The sequence below is a fragment of the Notechis scutatus genome, chromosome 3, assembly GCF_049901735.1.
Source record: "Notechis scutatus isolate UNSWTSFEM ecotype Mainland chromosome 3, rNotScu1.2, whole genome shotgun sequence".
Taxonomy (NCBI): domain Eukaryota; kingdom Metazoa; phylum Chordata; class Lepidosauria; order Squamata; family Elapidae; genus Notechis; species Notechis scutatus.
The window spans coordinates 36,389,186-36,408,313 of record NC_142011.1 but is presented as its reverse complement, the minus strand read 5'-3'; the positions used below and the strand labels follow the sequence as shown (position 1 = coordinate 36,408,313).

At 39.4% G+C, this 19,128-nt stretch overlaps 1 protein-coding gene and 1 long non-coding RNA gene across 5 annotated transcripts in view; one reads left to right on the top strand and one right to left on the bottom strand.

The window, feature by feature from the left end:
* Nucleotides 1-9,384: 9,384 nt before the first annotated feature.
* DRAM2 (DNA damage regulated autophagy modulator 2) overlaps nucleotides 9,385-19,128 on the bottom strand; it is a 28,008-nt gene continuing 18,264 nt past the window's right edge. For all 3 annotated transcript variants that reach the window (XM_087959530.1, XM_087959532.1, XM_087959531.1), the window contains 4 exons: nucleotides 17,643-17,820; nucleotides 14,800-14,879; nucleotides 11,627-11,719; nucleotides 9,385-10,815 (listed from right to left, as the gene is read on the bottom strand). In XM_087959530.1, coding sequence (XP_087815656.1) covers nucleotides 10,708-10,815; nucleotides 11,627-11,719; nucleotides 14,800-14,879; nucleotides 17,643-17,820 — 459 coding nt within the window. In that variant the 3' untranslated portion in view covers nucleotides 9,385-10,707. The remainder of the gene's footprint in view (nucleotides 10,816-11,626; nucleotides 11,720-14,799; nucleotides 14,880-17,642; nucleotides 17,821-19,128) is intronic.
* LOC148131143 (uncharacterized) lies at nucleotides 12,646-15,234 on the top strand. Of its 2 annotated transcripts, none has more exons than XR_015748482.1 (2): nucleotides 12,646-12,769; nucleotides 13,111-15,234. It is a non-coding gene; the product is annotated as an uncharacterized LOC148131143 (long non-coding RNA). The 2 variants fall into 2 exon arrangements; XR_015748483.1 differs by having other exon boundaries at nucleotides 13,070-15,234.

Sequence of the window (19,128 nt, the reverse complement as noted above, 5' to 3'; positions counted from 1 at the left end):
CACTAAAGATCAACAGCAATAGCATTTTCACTTACATACCACTTCACAGCCCTCTTGTAAGCTGTTTATAGAGTCAGCATATTGCCCCCAACAATCTGGGTCCTCAATTTACCGATTTCAGAAAGATGGAAAGCTGAAGCAACCTTGAGCCTGGTCAGGTTTGAGCTGCCAAATTGCAGGCAGCCAGCAGGCAGAAATAGCCTGCAGTACTGCATTCTTACCACTATGCCATGACAGCTCATAGCTCATTTAGTTTATCAAGAGATTATATTTAGAACCTGACTTAAATAATATATTGAAAAGAATTAGAACAATGAACTGTACTGCAAAGTACAGTAATTTGCAGTGTGGTATGCTCATGTTCAGGTTGTTTTAAAATGTTTATTGAAAGTTTCAAAGACTTAAAAAAAAAAACAAGTTCTCACATTTTACAGTGATGTCATAGCAGTGTACATATCCTTTAGTAACAATTAAGTTCGTTTACCATAAGTGTGTCTATAACTAATTTACTACCGTATTTACCGGACTATAGAGCCGCACCCACTAAATTTTAAAAGAAAAAAATATTTTTACATATATTAGCCGCACCAGACTAAGCCGCAGATATATACGTTGTGAAATGAGATATTTACACAGATTTTGTAAATGTTTATTTACATACCTTAATTGTTTCCAAACAGTGCCTGTAACACAGCAGTAAAATGGCTGAGCGAACAAAACTGAAAAGTCATTAATGTTTTTATTCATCCTCCTCCTGTGCACTGAAACCACTGAAGTCGTCTTCTTCAGTGTCGGAGTTGAAGAGTCTCAGAACATCTCCATCACACACCTTTTCAATATCTCTGTCGGTGTCGCTTTCAATGTCACTTTCATCTCGAGACACACTTACCGATGAAGTTGTGCTGTTCTCTCGACGCAGCAGTCCAGCCTTTCGAAACCCCCTGGTGATTGTGGATTCTTTCACACTGCTCCACGCTGTAAGGATCCACTGGCAGACCTCAGAAAAGAATGCTCTTAGCATGCGGCCAGTTTTTGTGAATGATTTCTCGCCACTAGTCATCCAAGCCTCCCACTCATCTCGGAGTGCCGCTTTAAATGCATGATTCACACTGATATCGAGTGGCTGCAAAAACTTAGTTGTACCTCCAGGAATCACAGCTGGAATTGAGTTCTCTTGATGGCTGCTTTCACAGAATCTGTTATATGGGCCTTCACACTGTCCAAAACAAGCAATGATTTTTTTCTGGTGAAAAAATCCTCCCAGGCGCTTACTGTAGCACTCCGTCAGCCATTCAGTCATTAGGCTTTCTATCATCCACCCTTTTTTGTTAACTTTAACAACTATGCCTTTCGGGAGTTTTTCTTTTGGCAGTCATCCACTTAAAAATCACCATCAGTGGAAGCTTCTGTCCGGATGTGGTGCAGCTCAACACACACGTGAAATGCGTTCTCTCGTGGCCAGTTGTTTTCACCATAATGGATGATGCTCCTGTCTTGTTTACAGTTCTAGTTAGAGGCAGGTCAAACGTTAAAGGTACTTCATCCATATTTATGATGTCGTCTGGTCCAATGGAATTCTCGGCTAGTTTTGTTTCAATAAATTTGTGGAAGTTTGCAACTTTTTCCTCGTAGTTGGAAGGGAGTTGCTGACAGACAGTCGTCCGCACCCTAATGGACAGATCTTTTCGTCTCATAAATCTACAACACCATGATGGTCCACCTTTAAAATCTTCAATGCCCATTTTGCTGGCGATTGTTTTAGCTTTCAGTTGGATCTGCATGGTGGATACACCTTGGCCGTCTGCTCTCTGTGTGTTCACCCAGTCCTCAAGAACATTTTCAAGTTTAGGCCATCTGCTTTTATGACCTCTGAAAGCCTTTGTTGTCCTTTGGCATTGAATCAGTTCTTCACGCTGCCGTCTCCAACATCTCACCATTGATTCATTAACACCAAGCTTACGTGCAGCAGCTCTATTTCCTTCCTGGATAGACAGATCGATTGCTTCCAACTTAAAAGCTGCATCATATGCTTTTCTTCGTGTACTTTCCATGATGGTGTGAAAAATATTTTGCGTTCATGCGTGTCGTGCTGCTTGTGTCGAGTGCACCAAAAACTACCGGTAGCGTCTTCTTTGCATTGACCTCTTGTGTCTGTCATGTTTTTGCGCCCCCTAATGGCAGTTAGCGAAGAAAAATCTATAGATAAGCCGCATTGTTGTACAAGCCGCAGGGTTCAAAGTGTGGGAAAAAAGTAGCAGCTTATAGTCCGGAAAATACGGTAATTCCTTACTTGTTATATTGCTATTAAAGTACAATACTTATCTATCTACATTACTTTACATATATACACATATTTGTCATATATCACATTCTTCTTTGCAATTTTCATTGGTCATTTTTACAAAGCATAATTACTCCACTTCTTTTTTAACCAGTTATACCATATATTCCATATTGTAAAATATTCTTCTTCCCTGTTTTTTAATGTCATAGTCTAATCATTTCTGCACATTGATGTATCTTATTAATCACAACTAAGTCTGGGTATCGTAGTCAGTTTCCAGTTTTGAGCTAGAGAGATTCTTGCAGCAGTTATGTGTAGTATTAGATGTTGGTGTTTCTTATCCCATGTTGGTTCTAACATACCTAACAGAAAGATTTCTGGTATGAATTTGATTTTTTGTTTTGTTAATTCCTCTAGCCAGGCTCGAATTTTGAGCCAGTACTTTCGTACGTGGGGACACATCAACCACATGTGAAAATACGTTCCCTGGCTGTGGTTGCACTTCCAACATTTGTGTGACAGATTGGGGAACATTCTGGTTAATCTCGCTGATGGAAGGTTCCACCGATAAAACATTTTGTAGGTATTCTCCTTATGAGACCGATAGCATTAATTTGTAATTTGTTTGCCATAATCATTCCCATTGATCCAAATCAATGGTATGACCGAAATTTTTGGCCCACGTTATCATATTTTCCTTAACCGTCTCCTCCTCCATTTTGAATTCCAATATAGTTATATGCTTTGGTAATCATCTTTTTTTCACCTCCCTGCAGTATTTTATCTAATTCCTGAAATGTGGTATAAAATCCAAATTGTTCCTTATCTTTTTTGTGTCTTTGGATTTGAACTTACGGCCACCAACCTATCTCAATTCCTTGTAGTTTTAATTGGCTCTGTGTTTTTATTATCCTTCATCTATTATAAGCTCTTTATATTTTATTATTTTGCTCAATTCCATGGCATTAGGGTATATTAGTGCCTCCACTGGAGATAGCCTGAGAGGTATTTTCACATAATGGTTCCTTTTGATTTTTTCCCATACATGTAACAAAGCATTTCTTACCCAGTGTCTTTGGAAATAATTGTGGCATCTGTTTTTCCCGTCCCAGAGGAACTCTTGTTCAGGTTTTTAATCAACTACTTATATACTTCCCCAAGATATTTCAGCAAGAATATCCTCTCTGGTAATGTGATCTGGAATTGGAGCTTTCATAGTCCCCTTATCATGGTCAGCTCATGCCTGATAGTCATGTGGTTCTCTGGTGTCACAAACCACTGCAGGAATATAAGACCTATTATACTGGAACGTAAAGCCATCAGGTGAAATCATCTGTCTCCAAGGTATGCTGGTGGTATCCAATTATATTTCATATCGTTATCCAAGCTCCAAATATCTTTGACTGGAGACAAAAAGCTCCCACACAAGCAGTTACAAGAAGGAGGAAATGCCGTTTAAATTATAAAGAGTAAAAAACAACAATAACCAGGCAAGATAAGGGCTGGAAGACATCCACAGATATCAGAACACACACTGGGAAGGATGCCAAACTCAGAGAGGAACAATAAACTAGAGATATTTCTACGCTTTGTTTCCAGCACTCAGCTGTACGCATGTCCGTCCTCTTATCCAGTTGTCACAGCTGCAGCCCATGAAGAGGATCAAGGCCCTCTCCTCCCAAGTAGACCACATCTCTCCCTTATCCTCTCCTCCCTGCATGCCCTAGGATGGAGAGGGGATGGGCCTGGGTCCTCCTCTGACTGCCCAGCCGGCCTCTGCCCTTCCCCAGCCTCCTCCACAATCTCCGGAGCCACACTTCCACTCGCTGTCAGCTGTTCCTCCTCTCCCTCAGAGTCAGTCTCCACCAGGAGCATGACAATTTTCATATAAAATGACATTTTTATATATTGCATTGAATGTTATATAAGCATATGCACAGTATAAAAAAGTACTATGCAAAAGGTTTTTGGTAGTTGTGCAAAAATGCTGTAAATTAAGAATGACTTTCAGAAATAGATGTATTAGGTTTTTTTTTAATCAATTAACAAAATGGAAAGAAAATGTACAGAAGATAAATCCAAATCAAATCAATAATTGGGGTGACCAATCTTTGCCTTCAAAACAGCATCAGTTCTTCTAGGTACACTTGCACATAGTTTCTGAAAGAACTTGGCAAGGTTCCTTCAAGTTGTCCCAAACATGTTGGAGAACCACAGATCTTCTATGGATGTAGGCTGCCTCAAATACTTCTGTTCCTTCATATAATTCCAAACAGACTCAATGTTGAGATCAATAATTCCAAACAGACTCGATGATGTTGAGATCAGGGCTCTGTGAGGGCTAAAGCATCACTTCCAGGACTTCTTGTTCTTTATACTGACGATAGTTCTTAATGACATTGACTGTCATTATCCTTCTGAAGAATAAATGTGAAGCTAATCGCAGGCCTCCCTGATAACATGGTATGATAGATAAGTATCAGCCTGTATTTCTCAACATTGAAGACACCATTGATCCTGACCAAATGTTGAATTCCATTTGCAGAAATGCAGCCCAAACTTGCAAGGAATCTCCACCATGCTTCACTATTGCCTGCAGATGCTCCTTATGGTATGCACTACAGCCCTTTGGCAAACAAACTGTCTCCTGTTACAGCCAAATATCACATTTTGATTCATCACTCCAAAGCATCTGCTGCCATTTTCTACACCCCAATTCCAATGTTTTCCTGCTTAGTTCAGTCACTTGGGCATTTATTTATTATTTATTTGTCAAGCAATTATTAGATAACAGGCATAAGTATAAGCATGGTTATGAATACATGAAATGGATACAAATAAAAAAGAAACAATAGGACAGGGACAGTAAGCATGTTGGTGCACTTAGGCACACCCCCTACAGACCTCTTAGGAAAGGAGTGAGATCAGTAATACACAGTCTAAGGTTAAAATTTTGGGGGTTTGGGAAAGAAACCAGAGTCAGGTAGTGTATTCCAGACATTGACCACTCTTGCTGAAGTCGTATTTTCTGCAATCAAGTTTGATGCAGTTTACCTTGAGTTTGTATCTATTGTGTGCTCTTGTATTGCTATGGTTGTATCTATTGTGTGCTCTTGTGTTGCTATGGTTGAAGCTGAAATATTCATTGGCAGGTAGGACCTTGTAGTAGATAATTTTATATACTATACATAGATCGGACTGAAGGTAGCATAGTTCTAGGTTGTTTAGGTCTAAAATTTCAAGTCTGGTGGCATAAGGTATTCTGCTACGAGTAGAGGAGTGGAAAACTTGTGAAATATTTCTGGACTTTCTCAATTGTATTAATATCCAATATGTAATGCGGATTCCAGATTGATGAGCTGTATTCAAGTATTGATCTAACAAATGTTTTGTATGCTCTAGTTAGTAGTGTGATATTACTGGAGAAAAAGCTATGCAGGATTAGGTTAACAACTCTTAATGCCTTTTTTGGCTATGTAGTTACAATGGGCTCTAGCACTTAGATCATTAGAGATGAGTACTCCAAGGTCCTTGACATAGTTGGGGTCATCAACAAGGTCTTGACAATTCAGCTTGTATTTTATTTTCTGATTTTTTTTTGCCGATATGTAAGACAGAGCATTTGTTTGTTGAGATTTGAAGTTGCCATTTGTTTGACCATTCTGACACATAGTCGAGGTCTTTTTGAAGGGTAGCAGTATTGTCAGTGGTGTTGAATAGCTTTACATCATCAGCAAAAAGAACACAGTTGCTCTTAATATGATCACAGAGGTCATTTATGTAGAGTATAAAGAGAGTTGGTCCTAGAATGCTACCTTGGGGGACACCGCTACCTTGGGGGAACGCTACCTTGTGGTGTTCCCTATTTTGACCATTTGTTGCCTGTTTGACAGGAATGCATCTATCCAGTTATGCAGGTGTCTGGAGATACCATAATATTTTAATTTTAGGAGTAGTTTGTCGTGTACCATTGAATCAAAGGCTTTACAGAAGTCTATGTAAATAGCATCAATTGCTTTGCCCTAATCAAGTTGTGTAGTCCAGTGGTCCCCAACCTTTTTTATGCCGCGGCCCGGTACCGGCATCAGCTGGCGCGCGCCCGGTCATCAGCTTCTTGTTTTGATGAAAAAGTGCCGTGAGCTCACGAAGCCCTTTCATCAAAACAGATGGCACGCACGTTCAGTGAGCTTTTCTGGAAAGCTCACCGGAAGCACTTTTCATCAAAACAAGATGGCGGCGCTCAGCTTCCAGTGAGCTTTTCCGGGTAGAAATGGCTTTCTGCCGGAAAAGCTCACTGAAGCATGCTGCGCCATCTTGTTTTGATGAAAAGTGCTTCCGGTGAGCTTTCTACCCGAAAAGCTCACCGAAGCACTTTTTCATCAAAACAAGATGGCGGCGCCCAGCAAACCAGCTGCCCGGTAGGATTTGTTCCGCGGACCGGTACCGGTCCGTGGACCGGTAGTTGGGGACCCCTGGTGTAGTCCATATGTTTTTGCAGTGTAGGAGTTGCAGATTACAGGATAATTTTTTTCTGAAACCAAATTGTTAGAGAGTAGGTTGTTTGTCTCTAAGTGGAGAATAATGGATTGGTTAATAATTGATTCCAACTTTACAGGTGACACAACGTAAAGAAATTGGTCTGTAATTTTCAATTAGGCTGAGGTCTCCCTTTTTGAAGATGGGGATGACTGTGGCTAGGGACCATAGGTTTGGCAAGGAGCTGGTGCTGAAAGATTTTTCAAAGATTATACTTAAAGGTTCTGCTATGGCAGTGGATAGCTTTTTTAAGAAGTAGGCATATATCCGTCCGGTCCGATAGATAGAGATGGTTTTAGATTGCGTAGTGCTTTTTCAACATTATCTTCTATAAAATCGATATGTATTAGGTCATTGGTCTGTGGTTCGACTAGGAAATATTGGGCATGATCCATTGCTGTTTACAAAAAGTCAAAGAATGTGTTAAAGAGGTTGGCTTTAATGATGTCATCATTACAGTCTTTACCGTTAGCTCCTTTCAGGGATAGACCTTGAGTCTTTAAGTTTGTTGTTTACAAAATTGTAGAAACCGCGGGTGGAATTGGTGCATAGGTTTTCCTCTTGTTTAATGTGATAATTGGTGCATTCAATCTTTATCTTGTGCATACATTTTTGTATTGGCTTTTAAAATTGCCAACGTGACCAGATTTGTTTTTCTGCCAAAGGGATTTCTTTTTGGATTGGAGTTTCCTTATTGTTATGGGTAATTTGTTTTTTCTCGTTTTGGGAGTTGTTATTGGTACATATAGTCTGATGACATTTTGACTTCAAGTAAAAATATGTTGTAATGTCTTCAAAGTATTGCATCCAGTGAATAGAAGTTGCCAATCAAGAGATGCAAGACCATTGTTTATAAGATCATAGTTGCCTTTTCTAAAATTATAATTGGGTATCCCATCGTTATGATGGTTTTTGTAAGGGTTTATGTTGAGACAAAAGTCATTCATGCTGTGGTCACTGTTGGAAAAGGGTTCTTTTATTTGTATTCCATAAATTGAATTCAAACTGTTGCAGAAGATGAGATCGAGGCAGTTGTTAAGTCTAGTGTCGTTGGTTACTAGTTGTTCCAGTCCCAGACTTGTTACAGCATTGTAGAAGGTTGCATGTATGGGTTCAGTTGTACATTCATTTAGGTCCAATTAATACGAGGTAGATTGAAGTCACCAAGAAAGATAAATGTGTGTGGGCAGGAGTTTGCCCATGTTAGTAGTGAATGTAACTTGTTTACATGTTTGATGTCATAATCAGGGGCTCTGTAACATAGTAAGAATCAAAATGTGATGTTTAAGGACAGTTCACAGATGATGGTCTCAGGAAGAGCAAGCTCCTAGGTAACTTGGATGTTTTTTAGATGTAGGGGCTTTTTATAGAAGATAGCAACACCACCCCCTCTACAGATTTCACAATCTGATCGGGAAACGTGATAGTCTCTTCCTGTGGTAATGGAGTCAGGGAGAAGATGTGTTAAGCCATGTTTCCCAGACAAATATGATGTTGAATTTAGCCATATTTAATAAGAGGAGAAATTCAGGTATTTTATATACAAGGCTTCTTGCATTGAGTAGCTTGCATGTAAGGCCAGTTGTAGTTGGAATTGAGGTAGTTAGGGGCGTGCGTGCCTAGTTTTGGGTGATGGTGGATTGGATGATATAGGGTTGGATGCTGAATTGTGGGTTGTGTGACTTACTTTTGATACAATCAGCACGGTAGTCAATGTATAGGTCCTTCTCTCCATTGTCTAGACGTTTTTTGAGTTCTGTGCGGAGATCACGAGAACAGATTCTTTGCAGTATGGGTAAGTCTGGTTGTGAGCGAAGTTTGTTATGGGTGGGATTGGTTTTAGCAATGGTGTTTATTGTATGAATGAATGCTGGACTCATTTTTGCAAACAACTCTACAAAATCTTGGGGCCACTGAGCCATCATTGTATTTGAACTCAGGGCCATCTCTGGTTATTTCAATGGTATCTTCAGGAGAAATGTTTGTTGTATTGGAGTTGCTTATGTTGTTGAGAACTTTGGTGATATCATCTGATTCGTTGATGTCTTCAAGACCAAATAAAATGGCATTTGGATGTTTCTGATCACGTTCCATGTTGTCTCTGATGAGTAAGGGGATATCATTTGTGGTATTATTTGATGGGATAGTGATTATTTGTGGCTGTGGTTTGGTGGTTATTTTTGGTTATAGTTGTGATTGTAGTTGTGGTAGTGGTTGTTGAGTTGAGATTTGATTTTGAGCTGTTAGGTATTTGCTTATCTGTGCTGTGTTTTTTTTCAAGAGAGATTAGGCTTCCTTGTTTCAAAACGTGTTACTAAGCATTCTATTGAGTGAATGGATGATTCTATATTTTCAACTTTATCAGACAGAGTACTTAATTGGTTTAGCTTAGGTAAACATGATGGACATAGACAAGGAAGTGTATCTGATGTTTTTAGGAGATTGACTAGGTTTTTGGTTAAGTTTAAACAGGTGAGGTGGGCTTGATTGTCACATAGGTGGCATTTAATGTTATTTTTGCTTTCATTGATGGTTTCAAAACATTTGAAGCATATGCAGGAGACTGGGAGTTCATTGGTAGAGATATTCTTTTATTGATGTTTGGTAATGGAGGGTTTGGACTTTTTGGCTGGCATGGTCAATGACAATAGTACACTAACAATTACAATAGCTAATTAATATGGTAGGTAGACAGTTACTTAATGAATGTTAGTAATTAATAAATATTGATAAGTAAGGTTAATTACTTCTAAAAAATCAATCAATCAACTAGATAATCAATGATACAGTATTAAATCACTATCAATCAACAAATCAGTAATTAGTGGTCATTTAACAATTAATTATACTATTAAATGATAAATCAATTATTTTAGACAAAGCATTATCTGTTAATAATAGGTCTTGAGGTAATGAAATAATGGAGATAATGAAGTATTGGAGGTTGGTAGTTAAAAGTTACTTGATTCCATATCCAAGGTATGGCTTTTTAGGTGCAATTCTTCCATGAAGACCACTTCTGGACAGACTTCTCCAGACAGTAGATCAATGTACTTGGGTCTCATTGGTTTCTGCTAGCTGTGTGCTGATGGCACTGCTAGACATCTTCCAATGTCAAAGGGAATGATGAGCATGATGTGTCTATTATCTGTTGCATTAAGTTTCCTTGGCTGACCACTGTGTCTATGGTCCTCAGTTTTGCCCATTTCTTTGTTTCTTCAAAAGAGCCTGAACAGCACATCTTGAAACCCCAGTCTGCTTTGCAATCTTTGCCTGGGAGAGACCTTGCTGATGCAGTATTACCTTCTGTCTTGTCCTATTCTCAGTTTTGCCATAGTGTACGACCTATGACACGAAACTGTCTTCCACAACCTCACCTTAGTAGCAGAGTTTGGTTGTGCCTCACCCAGTTTTAAGCTTTTAAGCTGTTTGTTTCAATTAGCGACTGTCTTTCAATCTACATATAAAATTGATGCTAATTAGCTCCTGCTTGGTATAATTGGTTAATCCCAAACTTGACTCTAATCCTACAAAATCCCTGACTTTGTGCAAGTGTAAGAAATGATGCTGTTTTGAAGGCAAAAGGTGGTCACCCCAAATATTGATTTGATTTGGATTTCTCTTTTGTCCATTTACTTTCCATTTTCTTAATTGATAAAAATAAACGATTAACACTTATATTTTTAAAATCTTAATGTACAGCATTTTTGCACATCTGCCTAAAACTTTGTACAGGACTGTACATATAGCTATATATATGGGCTGATACCAATGGAACTAATAGACATCAGGATTTCTGCATATTAAAAAAATGAAAGTTCTAAACGTGAACCAAAGCTTTCTTCTGAGAGAAGTTCTTATTTGTGACATTTTCTCTTGTTTTCTTCTCATATGCTTCCTGTGATTGGTATTCTTTGGTCATCTTCTAGGAGCTGCTCTTGAGGGTGATAAAGATTAGGCCCAAATAGTGTTATTTCTAAATGCAATGAGATTTTCTAGAATAAATGGTGAAAAAGAATGAAATTTATTAATTAATTTGGTTTTGTTATGAAAAAACGTGATTCTACTTTATAAAAAATAATTAAGGAATCTCATAGATAACATTACTGTCTTAATAATTTTATCAACGTTTAAAAATTGCATAGTCATCTCAAATCATTCAATCTCTAAAACTTCGTTCTCATCTTTGTCTATGCCTTAAAGGGAGTACTTGAAATCCCTGGAAGTCAATACTTCTAAATGCTGAATGGGACTGTTTCCAGAGCTTTGCCTGGACTCCTTTTCCCAATAGGTGGAAGATCTTCCTGTTTCTCCATGAGATGTTGCTCTTAGGTGCCCACTATGTTCTTGGAGTCTTTTTCCTTGAAAGCTGTATGATGCCAGTGGGTTATAACAGCTTCAGAGAATCAGAATGTTTCTAGGCCCAATCACTGATATCACTGGCCCTCGAAGGACCCCAGGGAAAATAAGTCTCCAAACAGATTCTAATACTAAACAGATATGTTCAAATTCACCACTGATTTGAACATGTACAGCACTACATAAATTCTAGCCCAAAAATGAGTAAGGGAGAGAGGACAAAAGAAGGGGAGAAATAGTTTGCAGCACACTACCTTTAATTTTTCCCCCATTACTGAGATAAACTACATAAGTTTGTATTTCTTAGGCTAATAGGCTGCTTCAACTGTATTCAGTTTTAAACAATGTATGCTTCATTTCTCATGATTAAAACAATACAAATTCCAAAAGACTGAAAGACATCATGTCTACCAAAGGTTTGTCCACCCTTGCAGTAGAGAAACTTACCTGGAAGTCACGGATGAAAGTCAGGAAAAAAATGATGAAAGTGAAAAGCAAAGACCATTCAGAGACTATGGCAATGATATGGAAGGTAAATCCCTGTAGAAGGTATTTTTAAAAAAATGTATTATGAGATGGTAGAATATCATCAGTCCTAACAGTGAGCTCAAGTAATGTATACCAATAATAAGCACAACAAAAGGGTTTTAACAATTAAAAACATGCAGGTTATGTTTCAAGGCCATTTTAAAAGCAGTCAAAAGGCCTTCAACATCTATAGGAGAATGACTAAAGGTTAAAGAGAGCATCACATTCTTTATGCCATTCCATTATGTATGTTTATGTACATTAAAAAGAAATCCCTAGTGTCTTCCAGATAGATGCTGCTTATGGAACTTGCCATTGATGGTGCTGTCTAGACCAATGGTTCCCAAACTTTTTCAGTCCACCGCCCCCTTGGTGCTACAAACTCATCCTCAGTGCCCCTACCCACCCAGGGGTGGGATTCAAATTTCTGTGGGTGTGGCCTAATTTGAGAGGGTGGCTTCTGGTCATGTGACTGGCTGGGCATGGCTTGCTGGTCACATGACCAGGTAGGTGTGGTTTGGTGGTCATGTGACTGGGTGGGCGTGGCCAGGTGACTGGCAAACCAAATATAAGTGGTCCTCACTTAATGGCTGGTTGTTGAGCAAGTGTTCTAATTTATGACTGGCCTCCCCAGAGCTACTTGACCTGTTTTTGGAGTTTTGACAGCCATGCACACACACACACACACACACTCCCTTCTAACCCTGATGGAGCAGGTCATTGGACTAGAATCGGCAAAGCATCTCTGATTAGATTCTAGTAGTGAATAGAATCTAATCAGAGATGCTTTGCTGATTCTTGTTGATTTGTTTTATTTGTATTTATTTTATGTTGCTGAATTGCATTGACATGTGTGTCCCTTCTAGTGCACAGCCAAGCTTCTTTGTGCACAGCCTTCTAGTGCACAGCCAAGCTTCTTTGCAGCAAAAATTACCAACCTCTGGCTTTGCTCTACTTTTCAATGGTGCCGCCACTGTCGCATTCTAGGTGCCGGCCCAGCAGGTCCACCTCATTGAGCCTGCTGCACCGGAGGGACCTACCCAAGCAAGTCCGAGTGGAGTGGTAAGGAAAGGGTGCAAGCCATTTCCCTCCCACCCATGCCCCCTAACCTCAATTGTGCCTCCATGCATGCGCGCCCCTTGCCAAGCTACAGAAGGCTGCCGGGGTGGTGGTGTCCCAGACCCCTAAGGGGGTGGGTGGGTGGGTGCAGGGGACTCCTTAATCCGGATTGTGACCGGGGAAAGGGTGCAAGCCTGTTCCATTTTCCCCACACCCACCTACCCTCTCCCCAATTTTCCCGACTTGGGGAAAAAACCAGCGCTGCTTTCCCTCCCCCCACCGTTGGTCTGTTCCCGTGCACAGGCCCACGCGCTCCCGCTCACCCATCCACTTTGCACCAACAGGGTATCCTTCCCCCCGCCTCCTCCCTTCACTCCCGCCCTCCACCGCGCAGGCACTCTTCTCTGTTCGTTGCACCTGCTCCTGCCCGGGGAGGCGCAGTACGCCCGGTCCTGCCGTTCATCCGTCCCATTAATCCCGGCATCGGCAGCAGACGAAGAAGGAATTCCAGCTGTAAAAGCACAGCTCGCTCCTCCCAGTGTCCAGCATTGCAACAATGCCGCTGCACGGGCGGGCTAACCGGTTGCTTCCCCCACCGCCATTTTGCACTGGCTGGAGCTGAGCGAGCAATGCTCCCAGCTCCTCTGCCACCACCTCCCCTGGTCAGCCACCCCTCCAGGATACCACCTCCTCCTCCGCCTCCTCCACCGTCTGAAGCCCCGGCCAGTAAGGCAGACCTGGCCAGCTGCAGTGAGGAGCTGGTGCACCATTTGAGCCGAGAGGAGGCTGAGAAGCTGGCGGCACTGGTGCAACGCAGCTGGCTGATCCAGAGTGTGCAGCAGCAGCTGCAGGAGCACCTGCGCAAGATCCACAAGCTGAAAGCCATCAATGGGCGGCTGTAGGCGGAGAACCACGAGCTGCGCGACCTCTGCTGCTTCCTGGATGAGGACCACCTGAAAGCTGGCCCGCCACTGGCAGCTCTTCAGGTATCACACTGCGCAAGTCCTGCGCTACAAGGTGCCGACGCCTCGAACACCCATCTGCTGCCTCTTAGCGCCCCCAAGGGGGCCGGCAGAGCGGTGTTTGAGGCGTCGGCACCGCAAGCTCACCCTATTGACTGTTGCACCATTCCAGAGCCGGCGCCTCGAATGCAACAGCACATTGGGAAAGTAGAGCAAAGCCGCTGCCACCGCATTTGAGGTACCGACTCTGGAGCAGTCCAACAGTCAGTGGGGTGAGCCTGCGGTGCTGATGCCTTGAACACCCCCCTGCCAGCCCCCTTGCCTCTTATTGCTCCCCTAAGGCATCCCACTGTCTCCAGGGGGTGGTACCACCGACTTTGGAAACCACTAGTCTAGACTCTAGAGCAGGGGTATCAAACTCGCGACATCACTTTGTCATCATGTATCATGCCTTTTTCCCCCTTTGCTAAACCAGGGGTGGGCGTGGTTGGTGTGTGATGCATCCAGCCCACAGGTAGCAAGTTTGACACCCCTGCTCTGGAGATTTTAAGAGCTGAAATTGGGAAAGACCTTAAAAATACAAAATATAACAAAAAAGGGGGAATAAGACAAATAATTACCTAATTCTCAATGGAAGTTATTAATGGTTATTAAACATGGTTTGTGTCTACACATACACACAAATACACAAACACAGTTTCTCCATATTTACAGGCATTATACTACTTGTTGAGGGTCAAAATAAAAGACCTTTTGTTCATGTCCTGTCTTTGAACTTCTCAATAACATCTAGGAATAAAACTTTGCCCTGATTCAGCAGAAAACCTTACTTTATTAAACTAGCTTTATTAAATATTAAAGAGGCTAGACGAGCTATCCTGGATATCTTTTAAATTGTAGTAATGACACCAACTGTTTATGTTTGTGTGTGCAGAACTAAGTATATATTTTGGGGAAACAATATATAAACAGTACAGTGCATTAAGAATATCTTGGAATGTTTTCTGCATGCACTTGACCCATTTCATTTGTGTCTTCTCTCTGTTGTCTTTTAAGAAAAACCAAACTTACTTTGTCCTGGGGATTCCAACGCTGCATCTTTAGGTAATCTATTCCAATTAAGCTGATTAAAATGAATGTACAAATAATCACTTTAATCATTAAGGAATATCTTTGAAATACAAAGGAAATAACTTTATGCTCCATCCATTCTTATTCATCCCCATTTGCTTTTTTTAATTTAAAGGCTGTACACCCTAGAAGTTTTAAGAAGGGATGGTGTAATCCTTAGTTTAAATTATTTTTAAAGTTATGTCTAGTTTGCCCCATCCTTTTGAAATGTGCCAACAATGCAGCAAATGTCCCATCTGAAGGCCAGTCAGTAAAATATACAATCATGGCATTTCACTCATCTAGAAAATTGTTAAAGATCAGGGGATTCTCATAGACCCATGAGATATGGATTAAGAGGATGCAATTGAGAAAATAATCAACAGAAATCAGGGATTCTAACAGTAATACAAATCTTAAAAATTAATATCTATCTATCTAGACAGGTAGGTAGGTATAGGTATAGATATATTGTATATAATATAAAATGATATATAAATTACGGGTAAAGTTTTACCTATTCTTGTAAAATACTCATTATGAAATCCTTTTCACAATGAACACTTGTAACATGAATGAAATAAATATGAACACAATGAATATTAACAAATTATGCCATAAACTTTTTAAGATTCAAATACATGTAATCACGTGCAAATACATGTAATCAAATATTATCCTGGGAAAAATACATTCATAAGGGTAATAAATAATGAAGCTAAGTGAAACTCATGATAGTGATAAAAAATTGCTGATCAGAGTCACTTTGATATTAAGATCGGCAGTTTATATATTTAGTTATATAAATAAATAATTTTTTTAAAAAAAATCATACTACAGTTGTGCTCCTGAGTTTACATACCCTGGCAGAATTTATGATTTCTTGGCCATTTTTCAGAGGATATGAATGATAACACAAAAACTTTTCTTTCACTCATGGTTAGTGGTTGGCTGAAGCCATCCATTTATTATCAATCAACTGTATTTAAATTTTTTAAATATTTTAAAATCATGACAACAGAAACTTCCCAAATGACCCTGATCAAAAGTTTACATACCCTGGTGATTTTTTATGTACACAGGTTGGCACAAAGGGGTTTGAATGGCTATTAAAGGTAAGCATTCTCACCTGTGATCTGTTTGCTTGTAATTAGTGTGTGTGTATAAAAGGTCAATGAGTTCCTAGACTCCTGACAGACCCTTGCATCTTTCATCCAATGCTGCACTGACGTTTCTGGCTTCTGAGTTATGGGGAAAGCAAAAGAATTGTCAAAGGATCTGTGGGAAAAGGTAGTTGAACTGTATAAAACAGGAAAGGGATATAAAAAGATATCCAAGGAATTGAGAATACCAATCAGCAGTGTTCAAACACTACTCAAGAAGTGGAAAATGAGGGGTTCTGTTGAAATCAAACCATGGTCAGGTAGACCAATTAAAATTTCAGCCACAACTGCCAGGAAAATTGTTCAGGATGCAAAGAAAACCCACAAATAACTTCAGGTGAAATACAGGACTCTCTGAAAACATGTGTTGTGGCTGTTTCAAGGTGCACAATGAGGCGGCACTGGAAGAAAGATGGGCTGCATGGTCGAGTCGCCAGAAGAAAGCCATTACTACGCAAATGCCACAAAGTATCCTGCTGACAATACGCCAAACAGCCCAGAGACAAGCCTCAGACCTTCTGGCACAGTCATTTGGAGTGATGAGACCAAAATTGAGCTTTTTGGCCACAACCATAAACGCTACATTGGAAGAGGAGTCAACAAAGGTCTATGATGAAAAGTACGCCATTCCTACTGTGAAATACGGAGGTGGATTGTTGATGTTTTGGGGATGTGTGAGCTACAAAGGCACAGGAAATTTGGTCAGAATTGATGGCAAGATGAATGCAGTTTGTTATCAAAAGATACTGGAGGAAAATTTGCATTCATCAGCCCAGAAGCTGTGCATGGGACGTACTTGGACATTCCAACATGACAATGATCCTAAACACAAGGCCAAGTCGACCTGTCATTGGCTACAGCAGAATAAAGTGACGGTTCTGGAGTGGCCATCTCAGTCTCCTGACCTCAATATCATTGAGCCACTCTGGGGAGATCTCAAACGTGCAGTTCATGCAAGACAGCCCAAGAATTTACAGGAACTGGAGTTTTTTTGCCAGGAAGAATGGGCAGCTTTACCATTTGAGAAGATAAAGAGCTCATCCACACATACCACAAAAGACTTCAAGCTGTCACTGATGTTAAAGGGGGCAATACACCGTATTAAGAACTGGGGTATGTAAACTTTTGATCAGGGTCATTTGGAAAGTTTCTGTTGCCATTATGTTTTTAAAAAAGAGTAAACACAGTTGGTTGATAAATGGCTTCAGCCAACCACTAACCATGAGTGAAAGAAAAGTGTTCGTGTTGTCATTCATATTCTCTGAAAAATGGCCAAGAAATCATAAATTCTGTCAGGGTATGTAAACTTATGAACACAACTGTATGCAGTATGTGTTAGTTTTGCAATATAAAATTATGTTATCCCGGCAGGCCAGGGGCTGGATGGGTCATGTGCAAGCCATGGCTCTGCAAAGGCAAAAAGCATCACAATATATAAGTCATGTGACGCTTGTTTTTGTTGCAATGGTCTAATTATTTATTATTATTATTTCTCTGGGAAACATATTTTGTGATCTTTTATAGTACTGTTATAACAAGTAGTCATTTTAGCCGCCTGAAGATAAAGCATGTTTCATTTAAAATAAACTTTTAAGAAATACCCCACATTCATCACTTGCACTGGTTTACCACAAAGGATACTACTCACTAGGTTTACTATGCCCCATAGCAGTATTGTAAATCTGATCCAAAAAATATCCTTCCCATGAATTTGTGGTTGCATCTTATAGGAAATAATTGTCTGAACCAGAAAATATATGATTCCAATTCCAAATACGAGAAAAGCTCCAACTGTATGTATGACATATATAACATTTTTCTACAGGAAGATAACATAATTCAATAGTTATTAGAGAATACCGGGGTAATACTTGAAAGGGTCAAACAATATGACAAAACTGAATCTTTGAAAAGAATCTCTCAAAATTACCAGAACTTTGGCTCAATAACAAATACTTTGGCTCAATAACAAATCTACAAACCACTATAAAAACCTAGAGATCTATAATTATTGTAAGTTCATTATTTCTAATTAAGAACAATATTGTAATGGTATTTTATGGTATAAAGGAACTAAAACACAGGGGTACTTTAGAAGACATTATATACAGGAATCTCTGTGATTAAATTGGGAGAAGATTAAAAGACAATTTGAAAATTCCAGTCTGGCTATCGACTACTGAAGCATTTTCTTATCCTGTAATATACAAAAAGGAACAAACAGTTAGATATGGTGAAATATTGAATGAAAAGGGTGAACTTAAATCTATACAAAAACTAGAGGAATAAGGTATAAAGATGAATTGGTTTTCATATGCGCAAATACATTCAAGGTATGATAAAGATTCTAAAACAGAAGGTTTCTATGATAAATTGACTGACTTAGATAAGATTTTGACAGGTACTGATGAAAAGGTGATTAAAAAATTGTATGGATATTTATTAGAAATTAAACTAGAAGAAGAACAAGTTAAAGAAACTATGATTGCTTGGGGGAAGAATTTTGGATATGGGATTGATCTAGAGAAATGGCAAAAATTGTGGTCTCAAAATTATAAAATGACAATGTCAACAGCATATAAAGAAAATTTGTATAAGATGTTTTACAGGTGGCACTTTCCCCCGACAAGAATAGCAAGAATGTTCAATAATAAATCCTAAAAATGTTGGAAATGTCATCAGATACCTGTCTCGTATTACCATATGTGGTGGACTTGTGCGGATGCTAAAAAATACTGGACTAAAATCCACACATGGTTGGAAAAAAATGACAAAAAAGCATATAGATTTGAAACCAGAAATATTTTTATAGGGAATTTTACCTGAAATATGTAGTAAAGATTTGAAATACCTGATTGTAAATGTATTAACAGCGGCTAGGATTGTATTTGCTAAAAACTGGAACAATGAGAAAATACCATCACAGGAGGAAATCATTAAGAAAATATTGGAATGTGCTGAAATGAGTAGATTGACATTTGAAATTAGAGAACAAGATGATAAACAATTTTATAAAATTTCTATCAATGGTTAGACAATAAAATATAGTAATGAAATATGTAGACTTTTAGAAAACACTAAATATATAAAGATGTATTCTTTTCTTATTATATCTACAAAATGATTC